This window comes from Brassica rapa, chromosome A03 (assembly GCF_000309985.2).
Source record: "Brassica rapa cultivar Chiifu-401-42 chromosome A03, CAAS_Brap_v3.01, whole genome shotgun sequence".
Classification (NCBI taxonomy): domain Eukaryota; kingdom Viridiplantae; phylum Streptophyta; class Magnoliopsida; order Brassicales; family Brassicaceae; genus Brassica; species Brassica rapa.
This window is the reverse complement of record NC_024797.2, coordinates 3,000,710-3,019,645: the sequence shown is the minus strand read 5'-3', so window position 1 is coordinate 3,019,645 and position 18,936 is coordinate 3,000,710. Positions and strand designations below refer to the sequence as shown.

Below are 18,936 nucleotides of genomic sequence, written 5' to 3'. Positions count from 1 at the left end.
ATCTTATATTCTACTGCAAGTTTATTATATTTTGGACTGTAATTGGGTTCCACCTTTTTGTTTGCCTGTGAGAAATAATTGGGTACCACTAAAAAGTTGTCTGAATATCTGACATAGTCAAATAAAACTAAATATTTGTTAATAATTTTAAATTGGGCTGGGCTAGATAAGTTCTTGAAGCCTTTTTTATATGGGCCGTAGCAGAGGCCTTTCTCGCGGTCGTGCATGATGATTATTATATTCGAACTATTTATAAGCGATTTTCTAAGCGAGGGAGACGAGCTCCTCGTCGAATGGATCAAAGAAATTTCTAAAGCGATTCTCTTTGCCGCGGCATCGAATTGAGCCCTAGAATGGTTTCGTGATTCGTGGTCGTCTTCTCCGTTGGTGTTTGCTGATTTGATTCCGGGAGTTTCAGTCTCGTATTGTCCCGTTTGATTCGGGTCTATTCATGTCGAAAGTGATGAAGTCAGGGAGTGCTGCGAAATTGATAGTCGAGGCGCTGCTTCAGCGGTTTCTCCCTCTCGCAAGGCAGCGAATCGATACTGCTCAGGCTCAGGTTCGTCGTCTCCTTTTGGAATCTGCGTTTTTACTGCTTTAAGGCGTTCATTTCTGCTTAATTGGGATGGTTGAAGCTTAGTATTTGAGTAGGGTTTAATGGAATTGGGTATAAAGAGAACTTGTGGTGGAGGAAATGCGTTTCGTAGATAGTCTAATGTACGTTTTCTTTGGTAGTGATATGCTTCTTGTGTGTGATGGTGTTTTTGCAGAATGGAAAGTATCTTCGTCCATCAGATCCTGCTTATGAGCAGGTGCTTGATTCATTGGCTATGATTGCGCGTCACACACCTGTTCCTCTTATTGAAGCTCTACTCAAGTGGAGGGAAAGGTGTGTAGCTTTGATTCCTTTTTTTTCTCTCACTCTTAACAATGAGATTGTACTCGACTCTTGTTCAAATAAAATACTTATCTCCCACATGCTATGAGTTTGTGCATCTTACATTTCTTAACTTGAGTCGTTGGTGCATTATATCATATATTTGTATTTCTCTTCATATAGGTGATTTATTGAGTAGATGAAAATCTATGATTGGGACACAGCTAATTCTCTGGACCATTATTAATATTTTTTTTTTCTGTGTGGCTTGTATCTGTCTTGCAGTGAATCACCCAAAGGTGCAAATGATGCATCGGCTTTCCAGAGAAAGGTATTTTCTTTTCGCTTTTCACAAAAAGTATATGCTCTGGATCCAACTGACCAGCCTGTTTTACTCTTACCTCTCTTTAAGAACACTAGTATTCATGGTTTTAACTAATAAGTTTTCGAATTCGGTTTTCATTTTTCTGATATATGGTTTTCACGGTCCTGGAATCAGCTGGCTGTTGAGTGCATCTTCTGCTCAGCTTGTATTCGCTTTGCGGAGTGCTGCCCGCAGGAAGGGCTCAACGGTTTGTTTGTTTCTCTATTCAGTTTTTTTCCAAGAAAATGTGTGTACTGCATTGCTAAAGGAAAAAATAATCATTTTGCGTGAATGGCAGAGGAGCTATGGTCTGGACTTGAGAATTTTGTTTTTGATTGGCTAATTAACGCCGACAGGTAGTGATTTCAGAATCTGAAGCTGTTGAATTTTATATGATTCGTTAATCAATATGCTTTTATCCTTTGGCGTGCCTTTTTCGAGATGACAAAAGCTAAATTTCTTAAGTTCTGCCTCTTGGTGCTCCTCTGTTTCAGGATTGTTAGCCAAGTAGAATACCCGTCCCTGGTCGACTTGAGGGGTCTTCTTCTTGACTTGGTTGCTCAACTCTTGGGCGCACTATCCCGTATTAGGTATTTCATTTGTAATGTTTGTTGTTAACGATTCAATTTTAAGCCGCAACCTCAACCACTCTAATCCTTTTATTATTATGATTGTTTACTAACAGATTCAGCTCTGTCACTGAGCGGTTTTTCATGGAACTCAATACCCGCCGGATTGACACAAGTATTGCAAGAAGTGAAACTCTCAGCATCATTAATGGAATGCGATACTTAAAGCTTGGGGTATGTCTCTTATTCTTTAAAAAGGCAGGCATCAGGACGCGAACGTGACATTACGTTTATTTCCAGGTTAAGAGTGAGGGTGGGCTAAATGCGTCTGCCTCCTTTGTAGCTAAAGCAAACCCTCTTAACCGCGCTCCACACAAACGTAAAAGTGAGCTTCATCATGCGCTTTGTAATATGCTTTCTAACATCCTGGCGCCACTTTCGGATGGTGGCAAAAGCCAGTGGCCTCCTTCAGTTGCAGAGCCTGCGCTGACACTCTGGTATGAGGCTGTTGGACGCATTAGAGTGCAGCTAATCCATTGGATGGAGAAACAGAGCAAACATCTTGGTGTACGTCATTCTGATGTAATATCACTTAATCATGTTTTCCTTATGATTTCAGTCCTTAACATGGCTAATTGGGCAAATAGGTTTGCTTTCCGCTTGTGACTCTTCTTCTCTGTCTCGGAGACCCGCTTATATTTCATCATAATTTAAGTTCTCACATGGAGCAATTGTACAAGCTTCTGAGAGTAAGTTTTCCTGCACTCAGCTTTTAAATTAAGTAAAAATGGCCGAGGGCAATTGTCACGTCCGCAAATTATATTGCCTCTCTCTCTCTTCAAGTCTATTCTTGGTTGTATATATATCTTGGTTTCAGTCATTATAGTACCTACGACACATTGTGCAGGAGAAGAACCATCGTTACATGGCACTTGATTGTCTTCACCGGGTGTTGAGGTTTTATTTGAGTGTCTATGCTGCTACCCAGCCACCAAATCGTATATGGGATTACTTGGATAGTGTGACATCACAACTGCTAACAGTTCTTAGAAAAGGAATGCTCACTCAGGATGTCCAACAAGATAAACTCGTCGAGTTCTGTGTTACCATAGCTGAACATAACCTTGACTTCGCGATGAATCACATGTTACTAGAACTGTTAAAGCAAGATAGTCCAAGTGAAGCAAAGATTATTGGTCTTCGTGCATTGCTTGCCCTTGTTATGTCACCTTCAAGCCAGTATGTTGGTTTGGAAATATTCAAGGGTAACCTGTTAACCTGAATCAGGTCATTTGTTGGTCTGAATAAACTTGTCCTTGCATACACTTAAATTTTCTTAATGTTCTTTTAACAGGCCACGGAATTGACCATTACACACCAAAAGTGAAAGCAGCAATTGAGTCAATTTTGAGATCCTGCCACAGGACCTATAGTCAAGCTGTTCTAACATCATCGAGGACGACTATAGGTAAACTTGGTTTTACATTAAAAGCTTACTCTGATGTACATGATCTTACGGGGAGGTTAAAAGATCACTAGATATGTGTATTCTATTGTAGTTGCTTTTTCTGATTTCTAGCTTGTATCCCCTGGCTAATACTTTCTCCGAAAACAATCTTGCTAACCTTCAAGACATGTGCAGATGCTGTGAATAAAGAAAAGTCTCAAGGATCTCTCTTCCGATCAGTTCTGGAATGCATACCTTATCTGATAGAGGAAGTTGGACGGAGTGATAAGATCACGGAAATAATACCTCAGCATGGTATAAGTTGCGATCCTATAGTGCGAGAGGAAGCAGTGCAAGTCCTGAACCGGATTGTTAGATATCTTCCTCATCGCCGTTTTGCAGTTATGAGAGGGATGGCAAACTTCATCTTAAAGCTTCCTGATGAGTTCCCACTTCTCATTCAAACGTCACTAGGACGCTTGTTGGAACTCATGCGTTTCTGGAGGGCTTGTTTAGTAGATGAAAAACAAGATACTGATGCTGAAGAGGAAAAACAAACAGCAAAGGGAAAAGATATATTCAAAAAATCCTCTTTTCGTCAAGCAGCAGATGCAATTGAGTTTCGCGCAGCTGATATTGATGCTGTTGGCCTACTTTTTCTTAGTTCGGTCGACAGCCAGATTCGGCATGCTGCGCTAGAATTATTGCGATGTGTACGTGCATTGAGTAATGATATTCGAGATCTCATGATTCTAGAGCACCCAGACCATGTTATGAAATTTGAAGCTGAACCCATATACATGATTGATGTCTTAGAAGAACATGGGGTAAGTACCTTCTGTGTATATCTCACTCCTTAAGAGGCTTTAATTTTTAGCCTTTAGGCTGGTTATGGTTTTGATTTATCTGACTCTATGGTAAATTTGAGATTGAATCCTCTTTTTTCTTTCTTTATGCATATAACAGGATGATATTGTTCAAAGTTGCTACTGGGATTCTTCCCGTCCATTTGATTTGAGGCGAGATTCCGATGCTATTCCTTCCGATGTGACTCTTCAATCCATTATCTTTGAGAGTCCTGATAAATACAGATGGGGTCGGTGTCTCAGCGAGCTTGTTAAATATGCTGCTGAGCTCTGCCCACGCTCTGTTCAAGAAGCCAAGTAAGTATATTTTTTAGCTTTTATTATCTTTCGTATATTTTGCTCCTAGTATTTCCTAATTACATAATCCTTGGTGTGTTTTTTTTGAGTCTTGTTTTGAAATTTGGTTACTTTCTTCTCTGACCGTTAACATTATCACAAACCATTCAAGACAGGCAAAAGTCTATAAGACTAGATAAGTAGGCTGTATGGATCAACACGCCCTTAAAAATAAACGGCCTAGTTTAACATGCAGATAAAATCTTACGGTGGTGTGGGAATTTTATGAGTTTTCTTCTATGAAAGGACAACACTCATGACAATATTTATGCAAGCACTATTGTTTTTCGCAGAAAAAACAACTGTTTCTTTTAAAAAATTTGTTGCCATACCTATTTTCTTATTATTAACTAACATGAAGGAAATTATGGTCCCCTTCTCATCTCCAGGTCTGGAATTATGCACCGCCTTGCCTATATTACACCTGTTGAGTTGGGTGGAAAGGCTAGCCAGTCACAAGATACAGATACCAAACTGGATCAGTGGCTTCTGTATGCTATGTTTGTGTGTTCATGTCCACCTGATGGTAAAGATGCGGGTAGCATTGCATTAACCAGAGACATGTACCGCCTTATTTTCCCTTATCTTAGATTTGGGTCAGAGACCCACAACGTAAGTGTTTTTTTTTTCGTCTCTGCGTTTTTTGTTTGAGTTGGTAGTTCTGTAACTTATGTAAACTTTCTTGTCTGGCTTTCTGTGGTTTTGGTTGAATCTTTTCTCCTAATATTTTTTTCAACAATCTTTACTTTATATTTCCGTTCATGTAGCATGCTGCAACTATGGCTCTCGGGCGCTCGCATCTGGACGCATGTGAAATCATGTTTAGCGAGCTAGCATCTTTCGTGGACGATTTTTCATTAGAGACAGAGACGAAGCCAAAGTGGAAGGTATGTACTTGAGTAAATTGTAGAAATCATATAATTGTTGTTTAGAACTATACCAAGATAGGGATTCTCTATGCAACTGCCTGGCTATACAGGTTTATGCTGCTGACAACCTTTGAGTTGATGGTATGGGTATTGAAAGTTTGTATTCTGGCTGAATGGATATTTTAATACTAGCTAAGCAAAACGACTTAGAAAACGTGAACAAGTACGGGCAATCTCGTGGATGAAAAATAATAGTAGTCTCTGTCATTATTTGTACCCTTATTGAACTTCATGTTGAACTTTAGGGAATATTATGTTAGTGTTTCCCTGGGTTTAGTTGGTTGTAGTAATCCCTTCATCTTGAATTAGAGTTGAGGGAACGTAAGTATCCGCTATTGTATCGTCTCAGTAAGGGCTGCTACAGATGTAGAAATGCTAACCAGATTTGGCAGAGTTTTCCCCTGAATATGAAATCAATGACCGTGTTTTTCTTCTTCACCATTTTCCTTATATTGATTTCCGGATGCATGCAAATTATTGGGACTTGACATTAAAAATGTGTTCTTGTGCTATGATTACAGATCCAGAAAGGAGGTCGAAGAGAGGACCTCCGCGTTCATGTTGCTAATATATATAGAACAGTGTCTGAGAATATCTGGCCTGGAATGCTCGCTCGTAAACCAGTTTTCCGCCTCCATTATATGCGGTTCATTGACGATTCGACTAGACACATATCATCGGTACCTCCTGAAAGCTTTCATGAGTCGCAGCCTCTGCGCTATGCACTTGCGTCTGTTTTAAGATACCTTGCCCCCGAATTTGTTGATTCAAAATCAGAGAAATTTGATGTTAAAACTAGGAAACGTCTTTTCGATTTGATCCTTTCTTGGTCTGAGGAGACAGGAAGTACGTGGGGGCAGGATGTTGTTAGTGATTATCGCCGTGAAGTTGAGCGCTATAAGACCTCGCAGCATAATCGGACAAAAGATTCGGCAGACAAGATTTCTTTTGACAAGGAACTGAATGAGCAAATAGAAGCCATCCAGTGGGCTTCGTTGAACGCGATGGCTTCCCTTCTATATGGACCCTGTTTTGATGACAATGCAAGAAAAATGAGTGGCCGTGTGATATCTTGGATAAATAGTTTGTTCATCGAGCCTGCTCTCAAGGTCCCTTTTGGTTCCTCGCCTTCTGATCCGAGAACTCCATCTTACTCCAAATTCACAGGAGAAAGTGGGCAAAGTGGGCGAGGGACAACAGGCCGTGATAGGCATAGAGGTGGTCATCAACGTGTTGCGTTGGCAAAATTGGCTTTGAAGAATCTTCTACTAACAAACTTGGATCTCTTTCCTTCCTGCATTGATCAGGTCAAATTTCTCTCTAACTGAAAGCTGTGTTTATTAAAAAAAATTGGTTGTAATTACCAGAGAAAATATCTGATATATCTTAACCAATGATGACAGCTTGACTATGCAATGATGGTTTCTGTTATCAGATAAATTTAGTTTTCCTACAGCACCTAACTTGTCTTGATAAGCTTTTTTCACTTCCATGCTTGCTCATTCCTGTTACTTCATCCTTAATTGGACTCTTTTAAAATATTCGTGAACTAACACACCTGTGCTTTTCCCAGTGTTATTACTCTGATGCGGCTATAGCTGATGGGTACTTCAGTGTGTTGGCTGAGGTCTACATGCGAGAAGAAATTCCAAAATGCGAAATCCAGAGGCTCGTGAGTCTAATTCTGTACAAGGTAGTCGACCCATCTAGACAAATTCGTGATGATGCTCTTCAGATGCTGGAGACACTTTCTATGCGTGAGTGGGCTGAGGATGGTATAGAAGGTTCAGGAGGCTATAGAGCAGCGGTTGTAGGTAATCTTCCGGATTCTTATCAACAGTTTCAGTACAAGCTATCCTGCAAACTCGCGAAGGATCATCCTGAGTTAAGCCAGCTCCTTTGTGAAGAAATTATGCAGCGTCAGCTTGACGCTGTTGATATAATTGCTCAACATCAGGTCTTGACCTGTATGGCTCCGTGGATTGAGAACCTTAATTTCTGGAAACTCAAGGACACGGGTTGGAGTGAAAGATCACTAAAAAGTCTTTACTATGTCACAATGCGACATGGGGATCAGTTCCCTGATGAAATTGAAAAACTTTGGAGTACTATTGCTAGTAAGCCCAGAAATATTAGCCCTGTACTGGATTTCTTGATCACAAAGGGCATTGAGGACAGTGATTCAAATGCATCTGGAGAAGTAACTGGTGCATTTGCGACATATTTTTCAGTTGCTAAACGTGTAAGTTTGTACCTCGCACGGACATGTCCTCAGCGTACTATTGATCACCTAGTTTACCAACTATCACAGCGGATGCTCGAAGACAGTACTGAACCCATTGTTAATCGGGGTGATTCCAATGGGAATTTTGTGCTGGAGTTCTCTCAGGGACCTGTTACAGCACCTCAAGTGGTTTCAGTTGCAGACACCCAGCCACACATGTCACGAATTCTTGTCCGAGGCTCGCTTGATAGTCCCCTTAAAAATACAAGTGGAAACCTAAGCTGGAGAACAGCAGGCGCGACTGGCCGAAGTGCTTCCGGACCCTTAAGTTTAATCCCTCCTGAGTTAAACATTGCTCCTGTAGCTACTGCTCGCTCTGGTCAGCTCCTGCCATCATTGGTGAATGCATCAGGACCATTAATGGGAGTTAGGAGTTCTACAGGAGCCTTGAGCAGCCGCCATGTCTCACGTGATAGTGGAGATTATCTCATTGATACACCAAATTCTGGGGAAGATGTGTCGCAATTCAGACATCAACAGCACTCACTCATTCCTGCGGATATAGCTCTGATTCTACTTGCAGAAATCGCATATGAGAATGATGAAGATTTTAGGGGTCATTTGCCTTTGCTTTTCCATGTCACTTTTGTTTCGATGGATAGCTCTGAAGACATAGTGCTAGAGCATTGTCAACATTTGCTTGTGAATCTGTTGTACTCGCTTGCGGGTCGCCATTTGGAGCTATATGAGGTGGAAACCAGCGAAGGAGAAAACAAACAACAGGTCGTGAGTTTAATAAAGTACGTGCAGTCAAAACGTGGGAGCATGATGTGGGAGAATGAAGATCCAACGGTTGTGAGAACAGATCTTCCTAGTGCTGCTCTTTTGTCTGCACTTGTTCAGAGTATGGTCGATGCTATATTCTTCCAAGGAGATCTTCGAGAAACTTGGGGAACTGAAGCTCTGAAATGGGCTATGGAATGCACTTCAAGACATTTAGCCTGTCGGTCACACCAAGTATACCGTGCGCTAAGGCCAAGTGTGACAAGCGATGCATGCGTCTCGCTTCTACGCTGTCTTCATCGATGTCTTAGCAATCCCATTCCTCCAGTTTTGGGTTTTATAATGGAAATTCTTCTGACGCTACAGGTCATGGTAGAGAACATGGAGCCAGAGAAAGTCATACTCTACCCACAACTCTTCTGGGGCTGTGTCGCCATGATGCACACAGACTTTGTCCATGTCTACTGCCAGGTTCTTGAGCTCTTCTCCCGTATTATTGACCGTCTATCATTCCGTGACAAGACAACTGAGAACGTTCTCTTGTCGAGCATGCCCCGGGACGAATCCAACGCTAATGATTTGGGGGAATTCCAAAGGACAGAATCTAGAGTCTACGAGATGCCACCGTCAAGTGGAACTCTGCCAAAGTTCGAAGGTGTACAGCCTCTTGTCCTTAAAGGACTGATGTCTACTGTTAGCCACGACTTCTCCATTGAGGTCCTATCAAGGCTTACAGTGCCTTCATGCGACTCTATATTTGGCGACGCCGAGACAAGACTCCTAATGCATATCACAGGTCTACTTCCTTGGCTTTGCTTGCAGCTGAGCCAAGACCAAGTCATGTTTTCGGAGCACCAGTACCAAAAGGCATGTTCTGTAGCATCTAATTTTGCCATCTGGTGTCGGGCAAAATCACTCGATGAATTGGCTACGGTTTTTGTTGCTTATGCTCGAGGCGAGATTAAACGAGTTGATAATCTCCTTGCTTGCGTCTCTCCTCTGCTGTGCAACAAATGGTTCCCAAAACACTCAGCTTTAGCTTTCGGTCACTTGTTGAGAATGCTAAAGAAAGGACCGGTGGACTACCAACGAGTCATTCTTCTTATGCTCAAGGCATTGCTCCAACACACTCCCATGGATGCTTCGCAGAGTCCCCACATGTACACTATCGTCTCACAGCTAGTCGAAAGCACTCTGTGTTGGGAAGCACTGAGTGTTCTCGAAGCCCTTCTTCAGAGCTGTAGCCCAGTACAAGGCGGTAGCAGTGGATCCTACTCTGACGATGGGACTGATGAGAGAACGCTTGTACCTCAGACCTCATTCAAAGCCCGAAGCGGACCTCTCCAGTACACAGTGATGGCGGCAACAACAACGTCGCAAGCTTTTCCTCTCAGTGCAGCTGCAGCAGAATTAGAGATGCCTTCGAGAGATGTGGCTTTGCAGAACACAAGGCTGGTATTGGGTCGAGTTCTTGATAACTGCGCTCTAGGAAAAAGAGATTACAGAAGATTGGTTCCTTTTGTCACAACGCTCGCAAACATGTAACTTTTTTTTTTGCAGTGATATGCTAATAGGAAACATGTTAGTTTTTAGAGAAGGGATGATTATTGAAACAAATACTAATGGGAAAGTCTTTTATTAATGAAACAAAGGGATCCACCACTGTTGTGGACAATGAGAAAGTAATGGTGACAAGTACTCAAAAGCGAGTTGTAAAATCCGAAATTGAAAAGTAAATGATAATTTAGAGCTATAATAACCAAAACTGCGGTGGTTTGTTTGCTCAAGCTTTGCCATTGGCTGCTGCAGCAGCTGGTGGGTTAAGCTCATCCCAAGCTTCAATCCATGTGACCATGGCGTCTGCAAGCTTGTCAAAGTATGGATCTAAGGGGCTCAGCTTCTCCTTCACCATCTTTGAGAGCTCAATGTAGCATTGTTGAACAGTGGTTGCTTCCTTAGACAGCTTCACGTTCTGGAAGAAAGGAATGATGTCCTCCTGCCAGAAGATTCCCTTGTATTCCTTCTTCAGGTTCACAAACGGGTTGCTCGCTTTGCTGTGGTATATGTATGGCAAACCAGTCTTCACTCCCAAGCCCAAGTGGTCACAGATCACCTGTAGTAAAAAAGATTCATCCCAAAAAGTCACGAGTACAGAAGATGAGCTACATAAACATTACAAGGGAAAGGAGAAAGTGAGTACCTTGATGCACCAACCAGCCCACATATCGTCGTAGCGACCAATAGGCTGACCATCACCCATGAGACCAAAGTACATAGCTGGTCCAATCAAATCACGGTCGAAAGCCAAGTTCATACCACACATTGGGAAAAGTGTTCCCTTTGGGATGGTCATCACAGCATCCACATACCTGACTCATATACAAACATTTAGCAAAGCCTTGAACAGTTGAAAAAAAAACACATAGAACTGGTTATAATAATAACGATCACCTAGTGTTCCTCTCCTTAGGCTTGACGAGTTGGGTAGGGGCATCGTAATCAGGGATGTTGAGCCAGAGACCATGGGAAACAGCAGTGGAAACACCTTCACGTAGACTGAAAGGGTATCCACGGACAAAATCAGCTCCTTCACGGTAAGGATCATACAAGGTGTTGAAGAACAATGGAGTTGATGGACAGAGAAGATTCTTGATGTGTTGCTCAAGAGCGTTCACTGCTTTCCCTGATGGATCCTTAGCAACCTAATATACACAACAAAGCAAAATAACATGAGCTTATAAAAATCTACAAGTCAACAACACATCCCAGATCATGGCTAACTATAAACTGATGCAGCTTATATTTGATATATTTATCAAATATCTGAAATCCAATTTATAGTTATCTGTATTTAATTCATATTTATTTCTTGTGTATATAGCTTCTTAAGCTTATATTTTTACCGAACTAACGCAAATATCTGAAAATACACTGAACTTTAAATAACGAAATATATAATAAACAAAATGTTTGGATTTTTTAAAAATATGGTATAGGATAATAGCTTATATAATTTGGATATTAGGTATTATCCAATCAGGGTTTGGATATTTAATTTTCTTCTAACTCAATACCCGCTTGGGTATCTTCATAAATTGGATCCGGTTCGGGCGAAACCGGTTCCGGTTTGAATATTATGCCTAGCTCTAATGGGATCTACGAATTAAATTAAAAAAAAAATCAAAATTAGAGAACTTACGAAGCAATCGTCATCAATGGTGAAGATATACTTCTTCTTAGACACCATGTACCCAAAGCACCGACAAGCCGAGTCCTTGAACGAAATGCACGAAGCTTTCGGACCGAGGATCCTGTTAATGTCGTTCCTGTTGTACAGCTCGTAGTCGTAACCTTCGGGGACGTGAATCTTCTTCGTGGGATCTCCGTCCTGGACGATGATCAGATGGTACGGCTGAAGAAACGGTCTCCACATCTCGAGGAAGTCGAGGTTTCTGATGGTCGGGATCACGATGTCGAGCTCGTCTTTCAGCAACGGCGTCGGGTTCACCGGGATTCCCACGGTATTCGCCGGGTCAACCATGATTCAATGGGATTGGATCTGATCTCGTCGGTGGATTTTGATTTGTTTTAGTTTTTTTAAGTCTCTTGAGAGTTTGATTTATAATAGATCTGGCGCGTGTTTAATGGTGGGCATGTGATAGAATGATGACTCGACAGATCTAATTGGAGAGGTTGTGTTGTTAAAGTGCAACGAGTTCAATTATAAAGTGACATCTGTAAAGTGGGTGATAGATAGATTTTGAAACGAATTTGTGATGATATCAAATATTTGAAGGGTTAAGGCTGCTAGAAGTTAATTTTTGGTTGAAAAAGGTTAATAATCAGGTTTAAACGATTAATAAATAACATGTGTGGTTAATTCATTGTTTTGTTACATTGTTGGAGTGTTAAATCATGTTTTTAGTTTTTTTATTTAAAAAAAGTTGATTCAGTGTGTTTCAAAGAAAAAATAAACAAAGTTTTGATTCAGTAGTTTTGTATAGTTTGATTTAATTTAAACGTATTAATAAGTATCAAGATAAAGAATTATAATAATTATTTGGCAAATTTGGTAAGATCAAAAACTAAGATTTGTTTTTTTCTTCAGTGTGGTTTGGGTTCAATACCATAAAAACTTATCTTTCAAACGGTATAAATATTTATTATAATTAATAAAAAAGTTAAACTATATATTATTTTTTATTAAAAAGGGGTTAAATTTGGGTATATTAAAGACATAGGCTTACCGCCTAATCCTCGGGTGGAAGGTGTAGTCCACGGATAAATTTTTTCTCGGATATTCAAATAGACTAAAAAACAGTAATTTATTTTCGGATAGAATAACTAGAAAAATGTGATTTAGTTTATCATGACAAGTGGATCAAACCTGAAATGTGATGACATCCAAGCCAAATTAATTTGTATTTATGGTTTTGTTAATGTAATTCTTGTTTAGAATGACTATATACCGTCTGTGCTAATCAAATGATAGTGAAAATGAAAAAAAAATAATAACAGTAAACTGACAAGTTTATAAATGCTCTGTAACGTAACGAAGTAATGGTGCATGTGGAGAGATATGGACTATGGTAGTCTCTTAAATTTTTTTTTTTTTTTTTTTTTTTTTTAGTGTCTTAAATTCTTCAACATGTAACATGTAATTAACTTACTTTTGAGTTAAAGTTCGTATATGCAAGTTAAATTGTCGTCAAAGAGTACATAATCAAGTTCTTTAATTTATTCACTAATAGATTCGAATCATTTGATAAAATTCCATGATATTTTCTGTTAGTAAAACAAATCCTCATTCATTTTAAACATATAGAATTAAACAAAATTGATAAAAGTTGAAGCGTAATCCTTACGTTGTGGTCGTGGACTCCTCGTTGATGCACGTCGTTTATGATTATTGCATAAATCATGTACCTATCATATAAACGAGAGTGCATTCACGTAGGTGATGCCGTGATGGTCCAATCACTGATGGAAACTTAATAGTTATTTTAGTCAAAAAAAATTATAGTTATTTCATCAATAATTAAGAGCTCCCTTGTTTAATTTCAAGTTAATATTTGCATTAATATTTTCCAATCTAGTCGGATTTGTTTTATAGGATGTAGAAAGAAAGAAAATCGCAATAAAAAGTAGGATATTTCAAAGAATATACTCACAGGGGAATATACGTTCGTGATATCTTAAATATCCCCGTATGTAAGATATTTTGTTTAATTAACTACGAGTCTATAACCATGCAATGTAGATAGGCTTTATGTTGGCCCAAATAACCAAATTATTCAAAGAAGCAGAGCTATACTAAAGTATACGAGCCCTATATTAAAGTATACGAGCCATAGTAGCAAGTTGATTGTTTTTATTTCACTAAACAACTTTTGAAGATTACTATGCTCATTGATGAGTCAGAGCGATGTAGCACAAAAATGGTTATGGTAACAGTGTGCTTGAATATGATGATGATTGTATCAACGAGATTGAGGATAGTTGTTGGAAGACATTGATCCAAATGAGAAGGCAACTTCAAGCAAAAAGAGACTAAGTTCTTGGATGTTATGGCAACATATCTACTATATAAATGATTATGAAAGTTGGAAAACTGATGGCAAAATGGGATTTCAAAAACCACTGACAGTGCTTCTTAAACTCTCAGAAGCTAATAAAGAAGAAGACCATTATCTAGCGTTTCTTCTGCTGTAAGAATACACTCCAAATACGCAAAAGAATGATTACAATAACGGAACTCACACTTCAAATCTGAAAGAATGGTCGGAATGTATAAAAACGGAAAGCTCCCAATAACCAAAATTCGAATCATGTCTATTCGAGTTAGTCCAAGGAGAAAAAACCAACGAATAGTAGTAGTGAGGCCTTTTCTAATCTTCTATTGCACACAGACGCTCTGAAACAAAATCAAGCAAGAACGAATTAAGTTAGAGAAAGAGTAGTAAGCATTGCAAAATGACTCAAAATGATATATAGCTTACTTAGGTATTCGTAAGTCAATATCATCGAGGTTCCCCAAGCGGACATGCTGAAGAATCTTGGACCTAAACCCCTATAGAACCCTTTCCACCCATCTTGCGCTATCAGATCCTTCACCACTTTTTTAGCTGATGGTCTATTCTCTTGGTGTCCCATCACCTGAATATTATATTTATTCAGCTACAATTACTTCAACATAAAAATCACATCTTTTATCATGAATGGGAGTAGCTAATACCTGCAGCCGAGTTTTGATTGTATCCAATGGTGTCGTGATCGAGGACGCTGTTGCACCGGCGATAATACCTCCCAAAGCCTGGACGAGTACAATTTTTGACTGACTAGGAGCAGCAGTAGCCTTCGAGTCATTACCATAGCCTAAGAGTCTGCTCAACATTAGCAGATACTGGATCAGTGAAACAAGTAGCCTGAAACAAATGTTGTTGCATTCAACATCAATTTTTATCAACAAACTTTCATGATTGTCTATAACCTCCAGATAACACGCTGACTTGATCCATAGCTAGCCCACCAAGCAGCACTTGAAGGAGAATACGTCATAACAGACAGACCAAACCCCCTGTATAATCCCCTTACGCCATACGACTTGATGATCTTCGTGGCGACATCAATACCACCAGTGTACTTAGTATGACCTGAGTACCCCTGCACCATCAACTTTTGGCTAACCTGAACCAAACAGGAGACATTAGCTCAACATTCACAGCATGAGAACAAATTGTGATAAATTACTTACAACATCAATAGGGACAAACACGGCCTGTGAGAAAAGAGAAGCCGTCATCCCAGCAATGCCGTTAGCAATAGCAGCTTGCGTAGGCTCGCTCAGCTCCAAAGGCGCAACCAACTTAAAAGCAGAGATCTTTGTAGTCTCCAATGCAGTTAGGAATATGATCCTCGCTGGCACAGCGCCTGTGATCACAGTGCCGAAGCCTCGGTAGAGACCAGGAACGCCGTCGTTTTTGAGAATGCCTTTAACCACAGAGAAGGCGCTTTTCTCAGCGATGTCTTTGGAAGCGACTTGAAGGCGTGTTTTGACGACGGAGACAGGGTAGAGAGCTACTGTGACGCCAGTGAAGAGTCCAGCTCCATTAACGTAAAACCTCCTTTTGTCTAGCCTGCATATTCAAAAAAAAAATTCAAATTATAGCTTTTAAATAAATAATCCAAGGCCTCTCTCTCTGATCGATCTTATCACCAACACTACAATTAGGTTAATGGAATCTGAAAATCGAGCAAGGAGCTATCTGGAATCTTTGATTACCTCCACCAAATCAAAGTGGCGATTACTCACGAATCAACTAAAGAGCCAATCACGAAGATCTGGATCGAATCAAATACAACAAATCGGAACTAACAAACGCTACGAAGAACAAAAATCAAATCGAGGAGACGTACTTGTCCCAGTTAATCTCCGTCTGACCAAACGATGCGACGCGAGAGCTCGGCGGCGTGTTCATGGCTCTCGGATGCGGCGGCGAGACTGGGCTGGAGGCGGAATTTAACTGATCTTCCCTACGAATCAGGAAGAAGACGGCGAAATGGAATTTCTAATTGGAGACTACTTTGGGAGGCAAATTCAACAAAACCTTTGGGAGAATTTTAAAAACGCACCCAACTTCTGCGTTTTGGTCAACTTGCTCCCATTTTTTTTTAATCTCAGTATATGTTAATAAGGAATTGTATTGTAAAATAAATATGTTAGTTCAATTCAGTCGTTTTTCGTTGCTGTATTTTAGCATCAATGCCATTCACATGGATATATAAAACGTTGATATTAACTGGTGTTAAAGAATTTTAACTTTAAAAATAAATAGACCAAGTCCGCTGTAAATAAAATATTTTCAATCAATGGAATAATATATGTAGATGTTATTATCTTAAATAGCCTTTCATTCCATTGAAAATTTATAGATTAAGCAAATGTTAGACTAGCGACTAAAAAAAATAGAACCATATGGAGAAAATATCTTTACAGAAAAAGTGTCTCCGCAAGCAAAACGCCGTTCTTGACCTTTTGCCTTTTCGGACCAACAAAAAAACATAAATAAAGCAGGGCCTATATTGGGCTTATCTTGGCCCAATTAAAAACGTTATTTGACTATTATATCCTTTCGTTCTTAGTCAACGTTTTTCACTTTTACATTTGAGACTTTGAGTAATAAACAAAAGCAAAAACAGCTTTGGATCTCCACCAACAAGAGTACAGAACCATTACACATCTCTAACCACATTCTCTTACAAAAAAAAAAACATTTTCTGGTTCTGTTTCTGAAACCCAGAAGGATCAGATCAAATCACCAAACGGAGATGAACACAAGAACAAGAATAGTGAATGATAGCGTCGAGAGAGAAGCCAAGCTTCCTCGTGCAGAGTTTGGTAGAAAAGGGTACGAATCTGGTGAAGGCAACATACATTCATCTCCATTAAAGTAAACTTTCCTCGGAAAAGCCCAACCTTGCTTGAAAGTGAAAGTCTTTTGATCTTTCTGTAGCAAAACCTCTGATTGAACATTCCCTGAAGGTCCAGCTTCCATCAAAAGATCATTATAAAACTTCGTTCCAAAGAACATTCCAGTATCATCTGCATAACAGATACAACAAAGTCTCAGTCTTTCAAAATATTTAACTTCAAAGGTTGAATCTTTGTAGTGAGAGAGAGGTTTACTTATGGATCCATAAGGAGCAACTGATTTGTAATCAAAGCTGAAAACTTGAGTCACGTTGTTGAGATTCGGGTGCTGAACTGCTAGAGTCCATAGCGTATGATTCATCCGGTAGTTAAAGTTTGTTATAGCTATCTTCACGCGCCAATAGTCTTTGTAGTTAGTTTTAACGTGCCAGTGAACTCTAATCGGGCACATGTGGTGTGTGCATTGTAGCAATGGTGCGTTGTCTTTTCTCGGTGTGTTGAGTCCTTTCTTGGTTAGAATCTTAGAATCAGCCCTGCAATAGTAAAATGATTAATAAAGTTTTATGACATGGATTTTAATTGATTTGTGTTTTTGTTTGCTCACTTGACGCAGCTCCTTTTGTTCTCGCAGCCACAAGCACAAGAAGGGCAAGGAGTTATGGTGTCGTTGTAGAAAGATGAGAAGGAGACGCAACAACTTGGATGCTTTCTCGCTAGAAACTGTGAGTATGTGCAGGTCACATTCCATGTCACTGCAGATTCACATGTATGAAATGTTGTTTAGAGATCAATGATGCTTATAGATTCTTTTCGTTCTAAAAAGATATATGTTTTTTTGGAAAAAAATTGTTTTAAATAGATACATTTTTATATTTTAAATGCATGTTCTGTCAACTAATAATGATTAATTGTAAACTAAAAAAAACTATTGCGTTTACCGATCTCTTATGGATTTAAAGTTATGGGAAATATGTTGTTACAAAAATTATTGATTTATAGTTAAAATTTAATGTGTGAAAACTCTAATACGTGCTTTATTTTGAAACAGAGAGAGCATAAGTTAACTTACTCAAAGCTTGTGTTTTCCTCCTTTTGTCAGTAGTGAGAAAAACAGTAGACGGCACGATTTTGGCAGGACCGCAAGTGTAACCAGGTCCAGGACCAAGCAACGTGAAGTTCTTAGGGAGCTTGACAGTCTTGTTTGTGGTTCCAGCCAAACCAACGCTAACCTGAAACTGTGACACAGCGGATGAAGGATCTTGACCCCAAGCCCCAACTACACCGCCTTTGCAGCAGTTTGAGATCTGTTGATTGTAAGGGACACCTGGCAAGAGATCAACGACGGTCGGTGTTTTCTTACAGCAGTGAGGTACGTTTCCTTTGAACTTGGAACAGTCTCCTTGTTCTGTTGCTTGTGCACCAACCATTGACCAGATCACTTCTTTCTTTGCCCATGCCCAGCCTAGTGTCCAACCGGGGGATTGTATGTGCCGGTAGATTTGGAAGTTGTTCATAGTTACCGTAGCCTGCAAGTAGATATAATGAGATGGTGAGAGTTTGTGTGGGGTTCAAACACACAGGCATAAGTTGGGGAAGGGGATTCTTACCACATAACCATCTGCTGTCCAGGACATGATGTCCCATTTGATTGTTATGTTCCCATTAGGATCCAATGGATCATAAGCAGCTGCAGAGAAGAAAAAAAACAGAATTAGAAAAAGAAGTTGTGGGTTTACAGATAGCTAGTGGAATTGAGTATTTAAAACTCACATGCGTTGAAGATGATCATGAAGAAGAAGCAGAAGCAGAAGAGGAGCCTCATCTTTCTGTAAAAATTTCTGAAAGATGGAAGGAAGTTGATTGCAGATATGGTTCTTAACGTCAGTTTCTTCTTGACTACAGGATTTAAACAGAAGCTTTTTCAAAGATTATTTTCTACCTACTTGTTGTTGCTGCATTCTCTAAATTTATTCTTTCTTTGTTTCCCTTAACTTAAAGCAATGTTTATGGTGATTGATAGTAAAACAGCAACAGAAAAATGACGTGCTCTTGTCCGAACACAACATCTCAACTGTCTTTTTTTAGTTTTAAGAAACGGAAACCCTAATGA

At 39.7% G+C, this 18,936-nt stretch overlaps 4 protein-coding genes across 5 annotated transcripts; 1 reads left to right on the top strand and 3 right to left on the bottom strand.

Moving 5' to 3' along the window:
* Positions 1-213: 213 nt before the first annotated feature.
* On the top strand, positions 214-10,042 carry LOC103856154. 2 transcript variants are annotated; one of them, XM_009133240.2, is made up of 17 exons: positions 214-559; positions 771-889; positions 1,163-1,208; positions 1,377-1,449; positions 1,540-1,597; positions 1,736-1,831; positions 1,927-2,044; positions 2,111-2,377; positions 2,458-2,559; positions 2,718-3,075; positions 3,165-3,278; positions 3,453-4,084; positions 4,224-4,420; positions 4,849-5,071; positions 5,227-5,346; positions 5,910-6,695; positions 6,962-10,042. In XM_009133240.2, the coding sequence occupies exons 1-17, from the start codon at positions 452-454 to the stop codon at positions 9,938-9,940; spliced, it is 6,396 nt and encodes a 2,131-aa protein (XP_009131488.2). In that variant the 5' UTR covers positions 214-451; the 3' UTR covers positions 9,941-10,042. The 2 variants fall into 2 exon arrangements, with proteins under 2 accessions (XP_009131488.2, XP_033143458.1); XM_033287567.1 differs by having other exon boundaries at positions 2,111-2,392.
* Positions 10,003-12,031, bottom strand: LOC103856155 (UDP-arabinopyranose mutase 2). Its single transcript, XM_009133241.3, has 4 exons — positions 11,595-12,031; positions 10,847-11,097; positions 10,596-10,764; positions 10,003-10,508 (listed from the first exon to the last, which is right to left on the bottom strand). The coding sequence occupies exons 1-4, from the start codon at positions 11,934-11,936 to the stop codon at positions 10,179-10,181; spliced, it is 1,092 nt and encodes a 363-aa protein (XP_009131489.2). The 5' UTR covers positions 11,937-12,031; the 3' UTR covers positions 10,003-10,178.
* A 1,973-nt stretch (positions 12,032-14,004) lies between these two features.
* On the bottom strand, positions 14,005-16,263 carry LOC103856153 (solute carrier family 25 member 44). Its single transcript, XM_009133239.3, has 6 exons — positions 15,812-16,263; positions 15,150-15,531; positions 14,886-15,082; positions 14,631-14,778; positions 14,395-14,551; positions 14,005-14,309 (listed from the first exon to the last, which is right to left on the bottom strand). The coding sequence occupies exons 1-6, from the start codon at positions 15,871-15,873 to the stop codon at positions 14,284-14,286; spliced, it is 972 nt and encodes a 323-aa protein (XP_009131487.1). The 5' UTR covers positions 15,874-16,263; the 3' UTR covers positions 14,005-14,283.
* A 270-nt stretch (positions 16,264-16,533) lies between these two features.
* LOC103856152 (COBRA-like protein 4) lies at positions 16,534-18,897 on the bottom strand. The gene is made up of 6 exons (XM_009133238.3): positions 18,597-18,897; positions 18,434-18,513; positions 17,896-18,352; positions 17,431-17,578; positions 17,082-17,359; positions 16,534-16,997 (listed from the first exon to the last, which is right to left on the bottom strand). Exons 1-6 carry the CDS (start codon positions 18,646-18,648, stop codon positions 16,711-16,713), a joined length of 1,302 nt encoding a protein of 433 aa, XP_009131486.1. The 5' UTR covers positions 18,649-18,897; the 3' UTR covers positions 16,534-16,710.
* Positions 18,898-18,936: the final 39 nt, after the last annotated feature.

Excerpts from the sequence above, each read along its gene's own strand:
- LOC103856154 (XM_033287567.1), top strand. The coding sequence starts at position 452 with ATGTCGAAAGTGATGAAGTCAGGGAGTGCTGCGAAATTGATAGTCGAG. Across the intron at positions 3,279-3,452 it reads ATCATCGAGGACGACTATAG|ATGCTGTGAATAAAGAAAAG; the intron begins GTAAACTTGGTT and ends AGACATGTGCAG. Across the intron at positions 4,421-4,848 it reads CGCTCTGTTCAAGAAGCCAA|GTCTGGAATTATGCACCGCC; the intron begins GTAAGTATATTT and ends TCTCATCTCCAG.
- LOC103856155 (XM_009133241.3), bottom strand. The coding sequence starts at position 11,936 with ATGGTTGACCCGGCGAATACCGTGGGAATCCCGGTGAACCCGACGCCG. Across the intron at positions 10,765-10,846 it reads CCTAAGGAGAGGAACACTAG|GTATGTGGATGCTGTGATGA; the intron begins GTGATCGTTATT and ends TATATGAGTCAG. Across the intron at positions 10,509-10,595 it reads GGGCTGGTTGGTGCATCAAG|GTGATCTGTGACCACTTGGG; the intron begins GTACTCACTTTC and ends TTTTTACTACAG.
- LOC103856153 (XM_009133239.3), bottom strand. The coding sequence starts at position 15,873 with ATGAACACGCCGCCGAGCTCTCGCGTCGCATCGTTTGGTCAGACGGAG. Across the intron at positions 15,532-15,811 it reads ACGGAGATTAACTGGGACAA|GCTAGACAAAAGGAGGTTTT; the intron begins GTACGTCTCCTC and ends TTGAATATGCAG. Across the intron at positions 14,552-14,630 it reads CAATCAAAACTCGGCTGCAG|GTGATGGGACACCAAGAGAA; the intron begins GTATTAGCTACT and ends TATAATATTCAG.
- LOC103856152 (XM_009133238.3), bottom strand. The coding sequence starts at position 18,648 with ATGAGGCTCCTCTTCTGCTTCTGCTTCTTCTTCATGATCATCTTCAAC. Across the intron at positions 18,353-18,433 it reads GGACAGCAGATGGTTATGTG|GCTACGGTAACTATGAACAA; the intron begins GTAAGAATCCCC and ends ATCTACTTGCAG. Across the intron at positions 17,360-17,430 it reads AACAAAAGGAGCTGCGTCAA|GGCTGATTCTAAGATTCTAA; the intron begins GTGAGCAAACAA and ends TTACTATTGCAG.